We start from the raw sequence: 22,347 nt of genomic DNA, 5'->3' as shown, positions 1-22,347 counted from the left end.
AAAAAAGTGCCCCCCAAGCCACAGCTGAGGAAGACACCTACCTGCCTGGCCAGCGGCGCTCTTCCACCTGTCCAAGGTTTTCATTGTTGTGAGGATTTCTGTTGAGGATTGGCAGCAGGGGTGGGGTGGGGTGGGTGGGAGTTTGGTTTTTATTTCCCCCCCCCCCCGCTGGGTGGTTGCAGCAAGTTTTGGTCACTTCACATGACCCTGGGACACTGTGACCATCATAAATATGAATAAGTTGCCAAGCATCTGAATGTAAATCACAAGACCCTGGAGATGCTGCAACATTCCAGCTGATCGGCACTTCTTCTGGTCTCAGCAGAAGCACCAGGTTCAGTGCTGCTTTCCAGCTGATTGGTGCTTCTTCACGGCTCAGCAGAAGCATCAGGATCAGTGCCGAGCTCCAGCTGGAACCTGGCGCTGATCCTGGCGCTTCCACTGAGCCCTGACAGCCCTGAAGAAGTGCCGATCAGCTGGAAAGCGGCACTGATCCTGGTGCTTCCGCTGAGCCCTGACAGCCCTGAGCTCCAGCCATCTTTTGCTCAGGCTTGTGCGGTGCTGCCACCGGTTCAGCTCATTCCCCTCCCCAGCTACCACTTTTCTAGGATGGTTGCGTACCACCTGCCAGGTGCAAATGTACCACAGATGGTACCCGTACCACTGGTTGAAAAGCCCTGTTCTAATCTATACCATTTCAGTCAAATGGTTGTCTAATCCCTTCTTTAAAACTTCCAGTGACGGAGCACCGATAGCTTCTAGAGACAAAGAACTGATTGACAGTTCTCACTGTCAGGAAATTTCTCTGTAGTTCTAGTTTGGATCTTTCTTTAATGATCTTCCACTCGTTACTTCTTGTCTTGCCCTCTAGTGCTTGAAAGAATAGGGTGCCCCCCCATCTTTGCAACAGCCACTCAAGTACTGAAAGACTGCTATCATATCACCCCTCGGTCCTTATCTTCATTACACTAGACATACCTAGTTCCCTCAACTGCTCATCGTATGGTTTAGCTTCCATGCCTTTATAATCTTTGTTGCTTTTCTCTGCGCTCTTTCTAGAGTCACAGCATTTTTATTGTACAATTTTGTATTGACCAGAACTGGATACAGTTTGATACAGTACTCTAAGTGTGATCCTGACAGAACAATTAACCAGTGGAACAACCTGCCTCCAGAAGTGGTGAATGCTCCAACACTGGAAGTTTTTAAGAAGAGACTGGACAGCCATTTGCCTGAAATGGTATAGGGTTTCCTGCCTGAGTAGGGGGTTGGACTAGATGACCTCCAAGGTCCCTTCCAACATCATCATCATCATTATCATTATAATATTATTATTATTATTATTATTATTATTATTATTATTATTATTATTATTATTATTATTATTATATTATTATTATTATTATTATTATCATTATTATTATTATTATCATCATCATCATCTCAAACTTATCCCTTCACGTCACCTTGATTCCATGCCTTTGTTGATGTAACCTAGGGCTGCATTAACTTTGTTGGCAGCTGCAGCACACTTTGTCTTATATTTAAGTGATGGTCTAATAGGGTATCTAGATCTCACAGTTGCTACTGTTGAGCCAGGTACTATGTGCTCTATACCTGTGCCCTTTGGGTTTTTGCCTATGTCTAGCACAGTGGTGGTGAACCTATGGCACGCATGCCAGAGGTGGCACCCAGAGCCCTCTCTGTGGGCACGCTCGCCATGCCCCAGAGATGGCAACCGTCCCTCTTCAAGCAGCTGTCCGCTAACTCGCCGAGGTCCCACGTGGCTGAATATATCCCGGCACGGCTGGTTTCCCTCCCCCCCCATCCCATCCCTCCTGGCCTCGCATGCTCTCCTTTTCCTGGACATGATCCCCTGCATCACCTCCTCAACTGTCGGCCCTGCCATCCAACTCAGAGGCGGCTTCTTTGAACTGCTGGCGGCGGGCTGCGGAGCCCCAGAGTGTGCCGGTTGAGGGGCCGGCAGGCTGTGAGTGCTGACGGACACCGTTGGCCCTCATGCATTCGCTGGCCTCTGTGTGTTGGGGCTGATGGTGTCAGGCAGCAGCCATCCTGGCCCTTGCTTTGTCCCATGGCAATGGCACCCCCACCCTGCCTTGCCTCACCCCACAGGATGAGCCTCCTGCCTACCGCCTCACCTGCCAGAGACCCCCTGGATCTCCTCCATCCCTGCCCACCCCTCACAAGCGTCCCCACGAGCAACATTGAGGTGACCACGCCTACCTTGGCCACACCCACCCAATCTGCCATGACCACCACAGTCACGCCCACCTGGCACCCGGCGATAAATAAAGGTTCGCCATCACTGGTCTAGGACTTTAACTCTTCTCACCACTGAATTGTATTTTGTTGAGTAGGGCCCAAGATCCTTCTGAACCTTCAGTCTATTTAAAGTGTTGGCTATTCCTCCCACCTTGAAATTAATGAATTTTTAGGGCCCAGCACCTGGCTAATTTTCTGCAGTTAAGTTGGATGTAGCTTTGTTCTTCAAGCTTCCCTCAGTTGCAAAGGTAGGTTTTGAGGAGTTATCCTGCAACCCCCGAGACGAGTAACTGGCTGCAACAGTATTTACTGATCCCGAAGAGAGGTGCACTTTGTTTGCTTGTATTTCTATTCCCCCCCCCACACACACACACTTCCTTAGTTCTCACTTCTTGCAAATGAAGCTTCTGGTTTTGATTGATTGATTCATTCATAAAAATGTATATTTTTAATTTTTATTTTAAAATTTTTAATTTTAATTTACTGTACAGAGACCTTTAATTTTTGTTGTTGTTAGCCGCCCTGAGTCCCTCGGGAGATAGGGCGGGATATAAGTCCCATAAATAAATAAATAAAAAATAAAAAATTAAATAAATAAATAAATAAATAAATAAATAAATAAATAAATAAATAAATAAATAAAGCCACCCAATGCACTCATGGTGACTCCAGCCGCCTAATAAAGCTCCTGTCATACAAAAACTAATGAACTAACACCCCACTGGTTACAGTGCAGTTGCAGTGACGATGAGTGCTCCTCGGGGGACCAAAAAGAACAGGTTAGTGACAGCCCGTCCTGGAGAGAAGCGATCAATGTAGTCGGTGGTGTTGAAAACCACTTGATGGCACGTAATTAATCAAAAATCTAGCAAACGCCTTACAATAGAATATAGACAAAACGAACGTGCTTTTCGGGCTTCTGTCGCTAGATGGCGCGCTATAGATCCGCAACAGCGGTGCCTAGAAAGCCGTCAACACAGCTGAGTATTGACATCCAACAGGAGGGTGAGAGGCGAAAGGCGTTGAAACAATCGGGTCTTGCTAGAGAGGACGCGAGAGGGAGCATAAGGGAAGAAGAACTTCCTTTTCCGGCTCACCATGGGAGGATGGTGGGACGGACAGTGGATCTCGCGCTCTTCCCAGGGTCGAAGCAGCAACTGGAAGGTGAGTTGAGGGCTGATCGGAGGAGAGTCAGGGAGCGAGGAGGACTGCTTGGTTTCCTCCGTGGTGTAGAAACGGAGAATCAACTAGGCTAAAACATGTCAGCTGCTACTGCACGTTCCTGCCCTCTCCAAATTAAATTCCACGCGTGCCACTTGCGTTAAAAATGGTGCCTTCAATTTCTGCTGGTTGGGAGATTGAAAAAGTCTTCTTCAGTTTAGAGTGGACTCTGTGGGCTTTTTGTGAGCATGTTGTTTTCTTGGCCAAGAAAGGAGTGTGATTGGCAGATCTGTTGCTTTAAATCTTGCAGAGGCTCTGGACACCATTTCTGCTGGTTGAAGCCCCTCACATCTCCAAAATTAGACCAAAAAATTTGAGTATACCCATTTCTGGGACATGATTAGGCTGAAATACACATGGATTTTCAATATGCATACATTTGTAGGTGTGTGTATCTGTATTTTTCTCCGTGTGCATGTCTGTATATTTTATCCTCAGTATTTCCAGATATATTTGATGATAACCCTTTGTAGTGCTAAGAATTTGTGATTTAGTCAAATCAACCAGAGAGACTCACAATTGTGTGGATATTTGAATCTCGCTAGTGTTCTATGTGTCAAATGAATCATAAGTAATGTTAGGGGTCAGTCAAACTTGTGGTTTTTCACATGTTGGGCACCCATTTTATAAACAACCATTAAACTTAAGTTTTTATGTCAATCTTATAGACAAAGAGGATGCCAAGAAGAGCATTCTGGACAAGTGAAAATCACAAGCAGCATTAAAAAAGAAAGTGAATCCAGTCAGCAATCAAAATCTTCCAGTTTCCTCCCAAAAACAACAAAATTCTTCTCCTTCCCTATCAAGTGGCAGACAAGAGAGAATAACAGGAACAGAGTTTCGAGCTGGAAAAAAATTGAGTCTGTGGAACTCCAGGAAACACTTCACAAAAAAGTCAAGGGGGAATCATATCCAAATTCAGAAAAAAGATGGAAATATCTGGAAATCGGTGGGGAGAAACCTGTGACTTGGATAGTTATGTAGGGCAGGCAGTCATGCGAACCTTGCCCTGTGAAGAAATAAAGAGTAGCTTGAATCCAGGCACCAGGCAAGACGGGATCCAAAATATTTTTGACCTCCAGAATCCAAGAATATCATTGGTGGAAACGCCCCACAGATGTGGAAAAAGCACGGATTGTGGATCACAATTGATTATGCACAAGAGTTTCCACACTGGAGAAAAGCCAAATGAATGTTCCGAGTGTGAGAAGGTCTTTTGTTACAGCTCCTACCCTTTTGAGGATAAAAGGACTTACACCGGAGAGAATCCATACCAAAGCTTCCAGTATGGCGGAAATTTTAGCAAGCACACTCCTCTAGTGTTACACCAGAGGACTCCAACAGGTGAGAAACCGTATGAGTGTCCGAATTGTGGAAAAGCTTTCAGTCAGAATTCCCACCTTATAAACCATCAGAGAACTCATACAGGGGAGAAACCGTACGAATGTCCAGATTGTGGGAAAGGTTTCAGCCAGAATTCCAATCTCTTGATGCACCAGAGGACTCACACAGGGGAGAAACCATATGAGTGTCCAGAATGTGGGAAAAGTTTCCGTCTTAATTCCCATCTGGTAGTACACAAGAGGTCTCACACAGGGGAGAAACCATATGAGTGTCTGGATTGTGGGAAAGGTTTCACTCATAGTTCCCACCTTGTGATACACCGGAGAACTCACACAGGAGAGAAACCTTATGAGTGTCCAGATTGTGGGAAAGGTTTCCGTGTTAATTCCCACCTGGTGGCGCACCAGAGGATTCACACAGGAGAGAAACCATATCAGTGTCTGGATTGTGGGAAAAGTTTCAGTCAGAATTCCCAACTAGTGGTGCACCAGAGGACACACACAGGAGTGAAACTGTATGAGTGTCCAGAGTGTGGAAAAAATTGCACTCACAATTCCGACCTCATGGTACACCTGAGGACACACACAGGAGAGAAACCGTATGAGTGTCCATATTGTAGGAAACGTTTCAGTCACAATTCCAACCTGGTGGTACACCAAAGGATACACACAGGAGAGAAGCCATATGAGTGCCCGTACTGTGGGAAAAGTTTCAGTCGGAATTCTTACCTGGTGATACACCAGAGGACTCACACTGGGGAGAAACCATATCAGTGTCTGGACTGTGGGAAAAGTTTTAGTCACAGTTCTGAACTGGTGAGACATCAGAGGATACATACAGGAGAGAAACCATATGAGTGTCCAGACTGTGGGAAAAGTTTCACTCAGAATTCCAGTCTGGTGATACACAAGAGGACTCACACTGGGGAGAAACCATATGAGTGTTCAGATTGTGGGAAAACTTTCAGTCAGAACTGCTACCTGATTATACATGAGAGGACTCACACAGGGGAGAAACCATATGAGTGTTTGTATTGTGGGAAAAGTTTCATTCGGAATTATGCCTTGGTGATACACCAGCGGACTCACACAGGGGAGAAACCATATGAGTGTTCGGACTGTGGGAAAAGTTTCCGTCTCAGTTCCCACCTAGTGGTGCACCAGAGGATTCACACTGGGAAGAAACCATATGAGTGTCAGGATTGTGGGGAAAGTTTCAGTCAGAATTGTCTCCTGATATACCACCAGAGAGCGCACACAGGAGAAAAACCATATGAGTGTCCAGACTGTGGGAAAAGTTTCAGTAACAATTCTCACCTGGTGGTGCACCAGCGGATTCACACAGGAGAGAAACCATATGAGTGTCTGGACTGTGGGAAAAGTTTCAGTCGGAATTCCCACCTAGTGGTGCATCAGAGAACTCACACAGGGGAGAAACCATATGAGTGTCCCGATTGTGGGAAAGGTTTTAGTACTAGGTCTAAACTTGTAAATCATGTAGGTTTGCACATAGGAGAGAAACCTTTCAAATGCTCAGAGTGTGGACGGTGCTTTACGCAAAATTCCTCCCTGACTGCACACAAGAAAATCCACATGAAGCAAAAAGTGTTGAATATAGAGAAGGCTTGAATTTCCTTTCTGAAGTCCTTTGGAAATGCAGTTGAAAAATTAACTATTTAATTTTTCAGCTCATTCACTTTATTAAAATGTCTTAGTATTAGACATGAGGGCGGAGAGAACAAAATGGAAAATGTTACTTTGATATTCACTTTTGCAGAAGTAATGCAATTCTGCAAAAAGGCTCTTGGGGTGGACGTTTTTTTGCATATTCATCATCATAGCACATAGAAATCCAACATACAAAATATTAACCTACCTAAATGTCCTCCAGATTTTCGGACCAGAATTCCTCAGCCAGCTTGCTTATTGAATAAAATATTTTGAACATTTGTAGTAGGTCCCAGAAATCTGTGGCAGGACTTAAAAATACAGTGTTAAAAAAATAGGAGCCCTCAAACTGTAATTCCTCAAATAAGACAGGTAAAGATGGTTTAGAGTTCATCTTTTTCTAACATTTTCAGAATTTTAGGTCAAGGAGAATCATATTTAGATTATGGGTAGGCTTAAGGACAGAATAGAGAATATACAGAATAGGGAGGGCTTAGCCACAACGCATTGTAAAATTTTACAAGTAATGGCTGTTGAACATATTAAGTGCTGTAAGAATATTGAAGAGAAACGATTGTGCTTTTGAGTGTAGGACCTTCATGTTTATTATTAATCCTCCTATGATCTTGTGCCGTGGTGGCGCAGAGGTTAGAATGCAGTACTAGAATGTAGGCTACTTCTGCTGACTGCCGGCTGCCAACAGTTAGGCAGTTCGATTCTCACCAGCCTCAAGGTTAACTCAGCCTTCCATCCTTCCGAGGTCGGTAAAATGGGTACCCAGATTGTTGTGGAGGGCATTATGCTGACTCTGTAAACCACTTAGAGAGGAATGTGAAGCACTGTGAAGCAGTATATACGTCAAAAATGCTATTGCTATTACAGGTACCCTTTCACGTCTGGTTGGTGATATTAATGTCAAGATGCTGCCCTTAGTGGTGGAGATCTGAGAAAAACTGTGATATATGTTTCATTTGTAAACATTTATAAAAGTGCATTATGTAAGAACCATAACTTTTGACAAGGAAAATAAAAAGGCAGTATCAGCATTGCTCTGAACATGGGGCAAGGAAATGCAAACCTCTCGTCTTCAAGACAGGGGAGATTCTTGCAAATCTTTCATTCCAATCTCGGGGCTCTTCTTAAATTTTCCCCCAAAAAATCCCTACTAGTAAAGAGGAAAATTATTTGGAGCAGCTAAGTGGCATTTTAGTTATGCAGATGAATGACTCTTATTGTGCTGTGTTCAAAAGACTCCAAAGAATTCACGATTGGTTCGTTACATTAACAATTCAGAGGTCAGATTATAATATAGTGCCCCTGTGACTCTGGACACGCAGAAACAACAGAGCATGTGTCTCAAAGCTGCTTTTTCAAAAGACAGTTGGACAAGAAGCGGAATTGGTTCTGGCCAAGTCTGGCAAGGGATAACAATTTATGCCATGCTTAAGACTTAAGTGCAGAACACTAATCAAGGATATTCATTTATTTTATTCATTTATGTATCAGGCTTAACTGCCTCCCTCCCTCACAGAGGGGTCTGAGCAGTGTACAAATTAATCAGTACAATAAAATATTAAAAACCGTATAATTTAAGATTAAAAATGTAAAACACTATAAGTGTATTGATTTTAATATTGATTGAATTTGAATATGCAAAATACAAAGTGAAATCATTGAAACTGACGCTAATAATGGAACACCCAGATTAATCAGACCGCACAAAATCTAATATAGAACGAATGAATTCAAGCAAAATTAACCAATCCTCTTAAGATATACACGGTGGTATGTCATTTTCTGTAAACTTCCATACTGCAGTTACCACTTTTCCGTTAAAAGGTCAGATATCAATTCTCTCCACATTTGTCCTGTTAATTGAAGATAGATCGATTTTATTAAAAACATGCCCTGCCTTTATGATGTTCCATTCTTATGATTAAAGAAGCAAAAAGATGCTTTGTTTTCTCTTTGTTTAGGAACCATTCTACAATTTCATTTCTCTTTAATGTTGTTTTCCCCTTTAAAGTCATATTTTCCAACAGTAGATGTTCCAAGTGGTGAGCAAGCTTTGACATTCACCAGAGATTTTGAGGATAAGGTGCTTCTCCCAAGGGTTGTGTTTGTGACACTCAGAACTACAAACAGCGGGGAATTTCAATGAAGACTCAATTAGGAGAGCCGTATGAGTCTCTGGTAGCCAAAAATCGGAAGGCATCCAATAGCAGCTTCTCAGTCTACCATATTTTATAAAGAGGCATATAACTGTGTCAGCTATGCATTCTAATATAATTGGTTAGACAGAAAAGGTGGTAGAATCCTGACATATCTCAGAAGGGGTAAAAACTAATTTTTCTTATTCACTTTTTTTTTCTTTGTACAGTACATTTCATTACATTAAAATTTCTGACTGTCAAAAATGCATGCTTCACACAAAGCATGGTGACACACACTTTGCATGCAAATGCATAAGTAGCACACATTTTAAAATCCTTTAAATGCTTCTGGGTCCTGCTGTGTGTCTCTTGATTTGACATAATGGAGATTTCTGGGCAAGCAATTTACGAAGCAGATGGCATTTGGCAGATTTAAAATCTCTCTTCACGAACAAAGCAGGCTTGTTGGGAATAGCAGATTCAAGACACTGTGCACTTGGATGCCATCTCTCATCAGTACAAGTGAAGGTGGGACCTTTGGGACCTCTGCCTTGCCTTGTCCTAAATCCATGGGAGCCCCAGTCAAAGTTTTGGGATGTAGAGAGTTTTTGATCTCTCCTGAGAACCAGCCCTGTGAAAGGACAGGGCTTTTTTTTTGAGGTTTTTTTTTCTTTCCCCAAACTACTCCCAAGTCTTTTGCCCAAGCTGTTTGGGAGTAATAAAGCTGAAAACTAACTCCTCTGGGGATTGGGAAGGCTGCTCAGAACAATTCTGCCCTCTGGTGAAATTTAGGCTTCCCAATAACAGAGATAGGAAGATCAGATGTATCTCCTACCTAGAAGTAGTTTGGTGGCAATGCTTATGGAAGCTTCCAGGTGTGTCCCATGTTTCATTATTAATTGGGTCAAGCTGGCAATCATTTTAGAGGCTGTAAAGTAAAGGTAAAGGTTCCCCCGCACATGCGTGCTAGTCGTTTCCGACTCTAGGGGCCGGTGCTCATCTCCGTTTCAAAGCCAAAGAGCGCTTGCCCGAGGACGTCTCCGTGGTCATGTGGCCGGCATGACTAGATGCCAAAGGCGCACGGAACGCTGTTACCTTCCCACCGTAGTGGTCCCTATTTTTCTACTTGCATTTTTACGTGCTTTCGAACTGCTAGGTTGGCAGAAGCTGGGACGAGTAACAGGCGCTCACTCTGTTACGCGGCACTCGGGATTCGACCCGCCAAACTGCCGACCTTCTGATCGACAAGCTCAGTGTCCTAACCCACTGAGCCACCGCGTCCCTTTAGAGGCTGTACACAAATACAAAACCTTCGTGAACTTCTAGAGTCCAACACCTGGCTAATCTTATGAAGTTAAATAGGGTTAAGCGTCCCTCTTCAGGCTTCCCTCAGTTGCAAAAGTGGGTTTTGAGGAGTTATCCTGCATACCACCCCCAAGATGAAGAACTGGCTGGAACTGACTTCACCGATCCCCCAGGGAGTTGCACTTGAACATTGCCTGTTTTCCCACGGTTCCTCCCACTTCAAGGATGTTTTCCTTGGTTTGCCTAAGGGTGCTTTTTCAAAAGGCAACTGGACTTCCTTTGTATTTGCTTGAAGACGCTTCGCTTCTCATCCGCGAAGCGTCCTGAGTAACTGAAAAAGCTTTGGCTGATAAGCGAAACGTCTTCAGGCAAAAAACATAGAAAGTAGTCCTGTAGCCCTTGGAAAAAAAGCACCTTTGGGACAACCGTGACCTGGGTGACTGAGAATCTCCATAGACATTTCCTTGGTTTAGTTCTCACTTCTTGCAAAGGGATAGATAGATTCAGGGCTTTTTTCCCTCATAGAACGTTCAGAACGGAGTTCCGGCACCTTTGTTGGATGGAACCTTGTAGGATAGGCAAGGCAGGTTGTATGACATGTGTGAGTTCCGGCACCTTTTTCTTTTACAAAAAAAGCACTGGATAGATAGGAGAGAAAAGGTTGGCAAATGTCAATTTTTTAAAAAAATCCCATTTATATCCCGCCCTTCTCCGAAGACTCAGGGCGGCTTACAATTTAAAGCACAAATCAATGTGCTTAGCAATAGCCTTCATTCTATGTATATGCCTGCTTATTAGGGCTTTCGGGCCCCCCAAGCGGCATTATTACAAAGTCAGCTTATTGCCCCCAACAATCTGGGTCCTCATTTTACCTACCTCGGAAGGATGGAAGGCTGAGTCAACCTTGAGCCTGGTGGGACGCGAACCTGCACTAATTGCAGGTAGCTGGTGTTACATAAGGAGGCATTAGCTCACTGCTCCACCAAGGCTCTTACCAAGGCACATGATCCAAAAAAAAATATCGGGCAAACGCCTCAGGATGGAGATCCGACGAGCGTGTTTTTCGGCCTTACGCCACTCGACGGCGCTCTAAAGATCAAAAAGAGCCGCCGCTAGAAAAAGAGCATCGGAGGATTGGATTGCTAGAGAGGACGTCGGAGGAGAGGAGAAGCGTAGAGGAACTTCCTCTTCCGGTTCACCCATCGGAGAATAGGAGCGGGGAGGGCGGCTCTCGTGCTCTTCCCGGGGTCGAAGCCGCCGCTGGAAAGGTGAGTGGAGGGAAGGTGCGGAGGAGAGGCCGGGAGCAAGTAGTGGGGGCTGCCTGGGGTGCAGCTGATTCTTTTCTTCCCCGATTTCTAATCCAGTAGCACAGCACGCCTGAAAAGTGTGTGCCTTTAAAAGTGGTACCTTCCATCTTCTGCCGGTTGGGAGATTTAAAAAGTCTCTTTCCCTTATATCAGGGGTAGGCAACCTCGGCTCTTTTATGACTCATGGACTTCAACTCCCAGAATTCCTGAGCCAACAAGCTGACTCAGGAATTCTGGGAGTTGAAGTCCATGAGTCATAAAAGAGCCGAGGTTGCCTACCCCTGCCTTATATCCTTGTGCTTTTTTATGAGCGGGTTGTTTTCTTTGCAAGTGAGGAGCTTCATGGGAAAACGGGGGGGGGGCTGTAAATCTTGCAGAGGCTTTGGGCACAATTTCCTCTGTTAAAGAACCCCCCCCCCCAATATCTCTAAAATTAGACAAAAGTTGAACGTATCCAATTCTGGGACATTTTTCAGGCCGAAATAGACACGAATTGTAACCTGCGTACCTTTATAGGTGTGTGGATTTGTATTTTTGTTTGCGTTCGTGTATTTGTATAAACTACAATTCCAGGTGTATTTGATGGTAATGATTTCAGTGCTAAGAATTTGTGATTTTCCTTGGATCCTGCTGGTCATTTATTTGTGAAATGAATCATAATTAATGTTGGAGGTTAATCTAGACTTTTGGACTTTTGTTTGCTTTTTAAAGAATTTTATTAAATTTCAATAAATAGGGGCATAAATAATGAGGAAAAAAACAAAGACCTAAAGTAACATTTTAAAAATGGTTCCTTCCAAATCTTTTCAAGATATCAATGCATAAAAGTACACTTGTGCTTTTGATAACACAATAAAATAAAGCTAAAAAATGATAGATAGATATATACTAATCAGATGACAAAAGCAAAATACATCTCAAGCTAAATAAAACACATAGCCCATAAATGCATCATATCAATTCAGAAAACATGTGTAAATAAAACATTTCTTTAAAATAGATATGTTTAGACATATCTAGATAAAACATAGCCCTTAAATGCATCATATTATCAATTCAAAAATATACATATGACTAGATTCTTCTACAGTAAAAATTCTGTAGTAAAACATCCTATACTTTAAAATTAGACAAATGCATAAACCTAAAAATGTATATCTGTTAAACTCCCAACAGTGCACAATATTTCTGTTATCAAAACATACCAATAACTTTGGCAAAGTATCTGCTTTGGCCATCCTATTAGCTAAGTTCTTTGAAAGCCATATTCTAGCGATTCTTGAAAATGATTTATACTTTTCTGAGAAAAGTGTATTTTCACTTTCAGAGTTACTTTTTGTGTCTTCAAGAATCTTATCAGTGCCAAATTCTCCATCAACCCAAAGATAGATTTTGGAAGTTGCCCTGGTTTGGCTTGATTTCTTAGATAAATGTCTTAAGAGATCGTTATACCATTCTAATTCCTCAACATATGCTAATCCTGATATGAAAATGGAGACAGTGTTGTGTCATTGTGTGACACACAAAGCCCAATAATAATAGATTTAATCCTTTGGGTCACAGTTTCCATGGCCACATATCTACCAGCTGATTAACAGAATTGAGTTGGAAGAGATCTTGGAGGTCTTCTATCTAGTCTAACCCCCTGGCTCAAGCAAGGTGCTGGTGATGACCTATAAAGCCCTGAATGGCTTGGGTCCGGGATATCTGAGGGAACACCTGCTGCCGGCATCAAGCTCCCTTCGTCCTGTGCGCTCCCACATGGAGGGCCTTCTCAGGGTGCTGCCGGTAAAAGACTGCCGGCGGATAACACCCAGGGGGAGGGCCTTCTCTGTGCGTGCGCCGGCCCTTTGGAACCAGCTGCCCGTAGAGCTTAGGACTGCCCCCGACCTTCGCTCATTCCTCCGGGACCTGAAGACTTGGCTCTTTGAGCTTTCTGGCCTGGACTGAGAGTATTAACTGGGGTTTTAAATTGGATTTTAATTGGGGTTTTATATTGATTCAAGGTCTAAATGTAATTATTTTAACTGTTCTTAATTTTTGTAATTGTTGTATTGTTATTTTAAAAAACCTTGTGAACTGCCCTGAGTCCTACGGGAGAAGGGCGGTATATAAGTCTAATAAAGATAAAGAGACCCTATACCAGACAGATAGCTGTCCAGTCTCTTCTTAAAAACCCACAATGATGGAGCACCCACAACTATTGGAGGCAAAGCTGTTTCACTGATTAATTTTTCTCACTGTCAGGAAAAGTTTCCTTATTTCTAGGTTAGATCTCTCCTTGATTATTTTCCATCCATTATTTTTTGTCCTGCCTTCAGGTACTTTGGAGAATGGTTGATAACCTTTTCTTTGTGGCAACCTCTCAGGTTTTGGAACACTGCTATCACGTTACCTCTAGTCTTTCTTTTCATTAAACTAGGTAAAGGTTCCCCCGCACATGCGTGCTAGTCGTTTCCGACTCTAGGGGCCGGTGCTCATCTCCGTTTCAAAGCCGAAGAGCCAGCGCTTGTCCGAGGACATCTCCGTGGTCATGTGGCCGGCATGACTAGACGCCAAAGGCGCACGGAACGCTGTTACCTTCCCACCGTAGTGGTCCCTATTTTTCTACTTGCATTTTTACGTGCTTTCGAACTGCTAGGTTGGCAGAAGCTGGGACGAGTAACAGGTGCTCACTCTGTTACGTGGCACTCGGGATTCGACCCGCCAAACTGCCGACCTTCTGATCGACAGGCTCAGCGTCCTAACCCACTGAGCCACCGCGTCCCTTTTTTCATTAAACTAGACATACTCATTTCCTGCCACCTTTCATCATATTTTAGCCTCCAGTCCTCTAATCATCTTTCTCTTCTCTGCACTCTTTCTAGAGCAGACATGTCAAACCCGCGACGTCACGTGACGACGTGCAATGTATCAGAGCTTTTTCGCCATTGCTGGCAATGGGGCGGGCGTGGTTTCCTGATGACGCGTCCGGCTTGCGGGCCGGCAGGTTGACACCCCTGTTTTAGAGTTTCAACATTGTTTTTTTTTATCATAGTGACCAAAACTCAGCACAGTATTCTAAGTGTGATCTTATCAAAGGTCTATAAAGCGGTACTATCATTCCATGTCATCTTGATGCTATCCCTCCTTTGATGCAACCTAGGACTGCATTGGGTTTGGGGTTGTTTTTTTGGCAATTGCAGCACATTGCTGATGGCCATTAAATGAGGCAGCGCCCCTTAACAACTCCTCCACCTCTGTTCTCCCTGATGTAGCTGTTTAACAAATGGGATCATTAAGGGTACCTTAGATGGTGCAATGTCAGGCTCGCTTGCCCTGGGTCTCCTAAGGTTACTCCCACTTCTGAGGCACTCCATACTCCACTTCTCTCCCCTTGGGGCCCCTGGAATCATTTATCTTCCTTCCCACCCAGTGATCTTGGGGAGATCAAACCATCTGGAGTTTGCAAGTCTCTAGCAAGCAAGGGGAGATTAGGCTGTATCCTGCAAGCCTTTAGTTGTCTTCCCATCCAGGGTCTTCTAGGAGTTAGCATATCTTCAGGACTCAGAACCATCCAGTGTAGGTTTCTGCTTTTGCAGCTTCCTAGAGGAGGTGCCTGGCTCATTACAGGATCAGCTTCCTGACAGAGCCAGCCTTCTGGCAAATTCATGCTATTCTGAAACAGGTGATGTCCTCACAAAACTGTAGAGGGCTGCCTTTTTTTTAATGAGGCTCCATTTCTTTCTGGAGTTTATAGAGCCTCCTTAAAAAGAGTGCCTTACAGGCTCATGAGATTTGATCTCCTCACTGACTGGAGACTTGCAAACTCCACCCCATTTGTATGGTACAACTGGCCTAATGCCAATAGCATAGTCTCCCTTGGGTGGATGAGTGGCTGAAGGAACAGGACAGGGCTGGGTGGGTGGGTGGGTGGGGACTGCAGTATCCCTGCCATCAGTATCCCCACCACACTGTAAAACAAAGCTGTTGAGACTCTAGAAAGAGTTCAGAGAAGAGCAACAAAGATGATTAGACAGCTGGGGATTAAAACATATGAAGAATGGTGCAAGAACTGGGCACGGCTAGTTTAGTGAAGAGAAGACCAAGGGTGACATGATAGCAGTCTTCCAATATGTGAGGGGCTGTCGCAGAGAGAAGGGGATCAACTTTTCCACACACACACACACACACACCCCCGAAGGCCAGACAAGAAACAATGGATGGAAACTGATCAAGGAGAGATTCAAACCAGAATTAAGGAGAAATTTTCTGACAGTGAGAACAATCAACCAATGAAACAGCTTGCTTTCAGAAATTGCAGGTGCTCCATTACTGGAAGAGACTGGACAGCCACTTGTGAGAAATAGTATAGGGTCTCTTGCTTGATGACCTACAAGGGGGTTGATGACCTACAAGGTCCCGTCCAGCTTTGTTATTCTGAAAGTTGCACGAGCAAATGACTATGGGGGTGGTACGGTGGCTATAACTTTAAAACTAGTTCATAAATAGCTGGGGGAGGGGCTGGTGTAACTTTGAATTGTTACTAAGTGACCCATCATAAGTTAGCTACGTAATTGAAGCAAAGGATATCCAATCCATATAAAGGAAGATCAGCCAAAATAAACATTCCCTCAGAGTATTAAGCAAAAAAATAAATAAATCCATAATTCCAAACAGTTTGAGCAAGTATGTTCAAAATATTGTTTCTTTAAAAAAGCTTATAGTCCAATTCCCAGCAGCAACAAAAAGATCCTTTAAAATTTACTTTGTTTTCTTCGTTGATAGTCCAATCCACCATCCAAAGTAATTGTAATAAAAGTTATTAATAATTAATACATAAGTCCAGAAATATTAAAATCTCCAAGAAAAAAATAGCTCGTATCAAAAAGGGAGCCTCTCTTAAATAACAAATGAGTACCAAAAAACCCACAAACTGTTAAGAAATGAGGAAGTCTAAGTTAATTGCCCCGTTAGAACTGTGCTTGTTGTTGTTGTTAGCTGCGAAGTCATGTCCGACCCATCGCGACCCTATGGACAACATTCCTCCAGGCCTTCCTGTCTTCTACCATCTTCTGGAGTCCATTTAAGCTCACGCCTACTGCTTCAGTGACTCCATCCAGCCACCTCATTCTCTGTCGTCCCTTTCTTCTATTGCCCTCGATCTTTCCCAGCATTAGGCTCTTCTCCAGTGAGTCCTTCCTTCTCATTAGGTGGCCAAAGTATTTGAGTTTTAGCTTCAGGATCTGGCCTTCTAAAGAGCAGTCAGGATTGATCTCCTCTAGGACTGACCGGTTTGATCGCCTTGCAGTCCAAGGGACTCGCAGGAGTCTTCTCCAGCACCATAGTTCAAAGGCCTCAATTCTTTGGCGCTCAGCCTTTCTTATGGTCCAACTTTCACTGCCATACATTGCAACTGGGAAGACCATAGCCTTGACTATACGCACTTTTGTTGACAGGGTGATGTCTCTGCTTTTTAGTGTGCTGTCTAGATTTGCCATGGCTTTCCTCCCCAGGAGCAAGCGTCTTTTAATTTCTTGGCTACAGTCCCCATCTGCAGTGATCTTGGAGCCCAGGAAAACAAAATCTGTCACTACCTCCATTTCTTCCCCATCTATTTGCCAAGAATTGAGAGGGCCAGATGCCATGATCTTGGTTTTCTTAATGTTAAGTTTCAACCCAAGTTTTGCACTCTCCTTCTTCACCCGCAACAAGAGGCTCTTTAGTTCTTCTTCACTTTCTGCCATTAGAGTGGTATCATCTGCGTATCTTAGGTTGTTGATATTTCTTCCGGCAATCTTAATTCCAACTTTTGATTCATCTAGCCCTGCCTTTCTCATGATGTGCTCTGCATATAAGTTAAATAGGCAGGGCGACAGTATACAGCTTTGCCGGACTCCTTTCCCAATTTTGAACCAATCAGTGGTTCCGTGTCCAGTTCTCACTGCTGCTTCTTGACCCGCATATAGGTTTCTCAAGAGACAAATAAGATGGTCTGGTACTCCCATCTCTTTAAGAACTTGCCACAGTTTGTTATGATCCACACAATCAAAGGCTTTAGCATAGTCAATGAAGCAGAAGTAGATGTTTTTCTGGAACTCCCTAGCTTTCTCCATGATCCAGCGTATGTTGGCAATTTGATCTCTAGTTCCTCTGCCTCTTCGAAATCCTGCCTGTACTTCTGGTAGTTCTCGATCCACATACTGCTGAAGTCTAGCTTGTAGGATTTTAAGCATGACTTTACTAGCATGAGAAATGAGTGCAATGGTGCGATAGTTTGAACATTCTTTGGCACTGCCTTTCTTTGGAATTGGAATGTAAACTGATCTTTTCCAATCCTGTGGCCACTGTTGAGTTTTCCATATTTGCTGGCAAATTGAGTGTAGCACTTTTACTGCACTGTCTTTTAAGATTTTGAATAGCTCAGCTGGAATACTGTCACCTCCACTAGCTTTGTTGTTGCTCAGCTTTTCTAAGGCCCACTTCACCTCACATTCTAGGATGTCTGGCTCGAGGTCAGTGACCACCTCATTGTGATTATCTGGGACGTTAAGCTCATTCTTGTATAGTTCTTCTGTGTAATTTTGCCACCTCTTCTTAATCTCTTCTGCCTCTGTTAGATCCCTGCCATTTTGGTCCTTTATCATGCCCATTTTTGCATGAAACGTTCCCTTCATCTCTCCAATTTTCTTGAAAAGATCTCTGGTCCTCCCTATTCTATTGTTTTCTTCTATTTCTTTGCACTGTTCATTTAAGAAGGCATTCTTATCTCTTCTAGCTATTCTCTGGAATTCTGCATTCAATTGGGCATATCTATGTTTTTCTCCCTTGCCTTTCGCTTCCCTCCTTTCCTCAGCTATTTGCAAAGCTTCCTCAGACAGCCATTTTGCTTTCTTGCATTTCTTTTTCTTTGGGATGGTTTTGGTTGCTACCTGTTGTACAATGTCGCGAACCTCTGTCCATAGTTCTTCAGGCACTCTGTCTATCAGATCTAATTCCTTAAATCTATTTGTCACCTCTACTGTATATTCAACAGGGATATGATTTAATTCATACCTGAGTGGCCTAGTGCTTTTCCCTACTTTCTTCAGTTTAAGCCTAAACTTTGCAAGGAGAAGCTCATGGTCTGAGCCACAGTCAGCTCCTGGTCTTGTTTTTACCGACTGTATAGAGCTTCTCCATCTTTGGCTGCAGAGCATATAGTCAATCTGATTTCTGTGTTGACCGTCTGGTGATGTCCATGTGTAGAGCCGTCTCTTGGGTTGTTGGAAAAGAGTGTTTGCTATGACCTAGAACTGTGCTACAGCATCGCAAAAGAGATTTCCCTGCCTCTTAGTTGGTCACACACCAAACAGTGGGAAAAACCACTTCCACAATCTGCTTGCCCATACTGATTATCCAAAGGACAAATTGAGTGATTCCTGGGTTGCTTTTTTATTGTAATGTATGCTTTTTTTTCCCTTGGGGTTTTCATTTGTTGTGCATCGATTTTATATAGAATCATTACACTAATCCTTTTCTGTGAATTGTTTAGATGAAGAGGATGCCAAGAACAACATTCTGGACAAGTGAGAATCACAAAGAGCATTAAAAGGGGAAAGCAAATCCAGCCAGCGATCAAAATTTTTTACCTTCTTCTCCAGGAAAAAACAAAACTCAACAAAGCACTCCACGAAAAGGTCAAGGGGGAAATCAGATCCAAATTCAGAAAAAAGATGGAAATATCTGGAAATCACTGGGGAGGCAGGTTTCACATGGATAGCCACATAGGGCAGGCAGTCATGCAAGCTTTGCCCTGTGAAGAACAAAAGAGTAGTTTGATTCAAAGCACCATGCAAGAAAAGATTGAAAATATTTTTGACCTTCAAAATCCAGGAATATTAGTGGTGGAAAAGCCCAGCAGATCTACATGCGAGAAAAGCATAGATTGCAGATCACAACTGATTATGCCTGAAGGGATGCACACCGGAGAGAAACCGAATGAATGTTCTGAGTGTGGAAAGGTATTTTGCTACGGTCCCCATCCTTTTGAGGATAAAAGGACCTACAACAAGGGGAATGCATACCAGTCCTCTGAATGTGATAAGGGTTTTCACCAGAACACACCCCTAATGATACACCATAAGACACACACAGGAGGGAAACCATATGAGTGTATGGATTGTGGGAAGCATTTTACTTACAATTCCCACCTGGTGAAACATCAGAGGACTCACACAGGGGAGAAACCTTATGAGTGTCCAGATTGTGGGAAAAGGTTCCGTACTAATTCACACCTCATGGCGCACAAGAGGACTCACACAGGGGAGAAACCATATGAGTGTCTGGATTGTGGGAAAAGTTTCAGTCGGAATTCGCAACTAGTAATCCACCGGAGGACACACACAGGAGAGAATCTATATGAGTGTCTGGACTGTGGGAAAAGTTTCAGTCAGAATTCCCATCTGGTGATACACCAGAGGACTCACACAGGAGAGAAACCGTATGAGTGTCCGTATTGTGGGAAACGTTTCAGTTACAGTTCCAACCTGGCAGCACACCAGAGGATTCACACTGGAGAGAAATCGAATGAGTGTCCAGATTGTGGGAAAAGTTTCAGTCGGAATTCCTACCTCGTGATACACCACCGGACTCATACTGGGGAGAAACCGTACGAGTGTCCAGATTGTGGAAAAAGTTTTATTCACAGTTCTGAACTGGTGAGACACCAGAGGACGCACACGGGAGAGAAACCATATGAATGTCCAGATTGCGGGAAAACTTTCAGTCAGAGTTCCAGCCTGGTGTCACACAAGAGAACTCACACTGGGGAAAAACCATTTGAGTGTCCAGATTGTGGGAAAACATTCAGTCAGAGTTGTTACCTGGTTATACATGAGAGGACTCACACAGGGGAGAAACCATATGAGTGTCTATATTGTGGGAAAAGTTTCATTCGGAATTACTCCTTAGTGATACACCAAAGGACTCACACAGGGGAGAAGCCATATGAGTGTATTGATTGTGGGAAAAGTTTCCGTCTTAATTCCCACCTGGTTGTCCATCAGAGGACTCATTCTGAGAAGAAACCATATGAGTGTCAGGATTGTGGGGAAAGTTTCACTCAGAATTGCCTTTTGGTATACCACCAAAGGCGACACACAGGAGAGAAACCGTTTGAGTGTCCAGATTGTGGGAAAAGTTTCAGTAACAATTCCCACTTGGTGGTGCACCAGAGTATTCACACAGGAGAGAAACCGTATGAGTGCCAGGATTGTGGGAAAACTTTTAGTCGTAATTCTCACCTGCTGATACATCAGAGGTCTCACACAGGAGAGAAACCGTATGAGTGTCAGGAGTGTGGGAAAACTTTCAGTCGGAATTCCCACATGGTGATACACCAAAGGACTCACACAGGAGAGAAACCGTTTGAGTGTCCTGATTGTGGGAAAGGTTTTGCTACTAAGTCTAAACTTGTAATTCACGTAGCTTTACACATTGGGGAGAAACCTTTCAAATGCTCAGAGTGTGGACGTTGCTTCACACAAAATTCCTCCCTGACTGCACACAAGAAAATCCACCAGAGGGAGAAAGTGATGAGTCTAGAAAAGTCTTGAATTTCATTTCTGACCTGTCTTTAGAAGTGAGGGAGACCTAGAGACCTCTAATGGAAGCATGAGCCCACCTGCCTCAGACCTTCCCCACCCCAAGATACACAGCCAATGGCACAGCTGTCTTGCCAGTGAGAATCAGCGGGGGAAGGAAAATTGAGTATGCCTGCCTTTCCTAATTCTGCCTCTGCCCTTCCTGCTGCCGAGGTGCCCTGCCTTTCTGGGACAAAAAAGGAACCAGTTCCTCAGCTTTTTGGAGCTTTCCTCACTAATCAGCAGTCCACCCATTAGCTGTCCATGGGGATGCTGCAAAGGTCTCCTGCCTCTAGGCTTTGGGAAGAGGGCCCTTGCTGAAAGGGCATCTTCAGGACAAGCTTCCCAAACCTTTCCCTTTCTTAAATCCCCCCTTCTCCCCTCAAAAAACATTTCAATAAAAAAACAAAAGGAAAAAAACTGGGAAGGATGTATGTTGATCTTTCCTCACCTTGTCCCAGTTAAGTGCTAAAATAAATTCTTCCTCTGCCCTCTAAACAATATCCTTTTTAAAAACTTTACTTTGATTGGAAGAATGAAGCCAACAAGGAGAGAAAATCCCCAGCTTTTTTCTCCTGAAGTTAAAAAAAAATCTAAAAGTTGTGCCAGAAAATGGAAGACACTGGGTCTTTGCAAGCTTAAGCTGTCTGACTGCCTGTAAAGTCCAGCTAGGAGTTAAAGTAAAAAATGTGGCTTTCTGAGGGAAGGGGGGGGACATTAAGGAAGGGAAAGGTTTGGGAAGCTTGTTCTGAAGCTGCCTTTTGTGAGCATAAATTAGTCTCAAGAAGTATTCAGCTTATCATACTAGGCTTTGGGCAGTGATAGATTTTAATCTGCCACATACTAATGATTATGCTCCCTAAACCCATCTAGTGTTCTTTTAGATTCCATTTAAACTTTTTTATATATGCATTCTCTTTTATATCTTTTCATTTTTATAATATATTTTAACAATTATTCAGATTTTCTTTTTAATTAAATGTACCCAGAAATCCTTATGCTGGTCTTTTGGCATAATAAAAATTTGATTTGATTTCACCAGGTTATATAGTATTTTTTTCCCCAGTAGATCACATTGCATATGAATTCTTTGCAGAAGGACATCTAACAACCAGGACCAGGCCGGGGGTGAGGAGGAACCAAAAGGCTCTTGTAACTCTAGGTGGCTTCAAATTTAAACATGCGCAAAGTTTTTAAAATTTAAAAGAACCAAATTACATTTAATTTTCTCTACTTTTCTCTCTTTTGGTGCCATTTTTTGGGGTTGCACCCATTATCACATGATATATTTAGGAGATGAAAATGCTTGAAATGGTTCAAAAGCCTCTGGATCTTTTGAGAGAACCATACCATAATGCAAACTGTTAGTGACTATGGTATTCTGATATCTTTGGGGAATAAAATGGAACATTAGGACAGAAGGAATGGAAAGGAGGAACTTTGCCAACCGTATCCTTTTTACAAC

General features: G+C 43.3%; 2 protein-coding genes across 4 annotated transcripts; both read left to right on the top strand.

Annotated features, from left to right (window-relative positions):
• Positions 1-3,382: 3,382 nt before the first annotated feature.
• On the top strand, positions 3,383-8,430 carry LOC308663370 (uncharacterized protein). The gene is made up of 2 exons (XM_081319728.1): positions 3,383-3,447; positions 4,173-8,430. The coding sequence occupies exon 2, from the start codon at positions 4,434-4,436 to the stop codon at positions 6,474-6,476; it is 2,043 nt and encodes a 680-aa protein (XP_081175854.1). The 5' UTR covers positions 3,383-3,447; positions 4,173-4,433; the 3' UTR covers positions 6,477-8,430.
• On the top strand, positions 4,816-22,157 carry LOC308663371 (uncharacterized protein). Of its 3 annotated transcripts, XM_081319731.1 has the most exons (3): positions 11,101-11,241; positions 18,794-19,958; positions 21,952-22,157. In XM_081319731.1, the coding sequence occupies exons 2-3, from the start codon at positions 18,975-18,977 to the stop codon at positions 21,988-21,990; spliced, it is 1,023 nt and encodes a 340-aa protein (XP_081175857.1). In that variant the 5' UTR covers positions 11,101-11,241; positions 18,794-18,974; the 3' UTR covers positions 21,991-22,157. The 3 variants fall into 3 exon arrangements, with proteins under 3 accessions (XP_081175856.1, XP_081175857.1, XP_081175855.1); XM_081319730.1 differs by lacking the exon at positions 11,101-11,241 and adding an exon at positions 4,816-4,848 and having other exon boundaries at positions 18,794-22,157; XM_081319729.1 differs by having other exon boundaries at positions 18,794-22,157.
• Positions 22,158-22,347: the final 190 nt, after the last annotated feature.

Source organism: Vipera berus (assembly GCF_964194415.1).
Source record: "Vipera berus genome assembly, chromosome: 2".
NCBI lineage: Eukaryota > Metazoa > Chordata > Lepidosauria > Squamata > Viperidae > Vipera > Vipera berus.
This window is presented reverse-complemented; position numbering and strand designations above follow the sequence as displayed.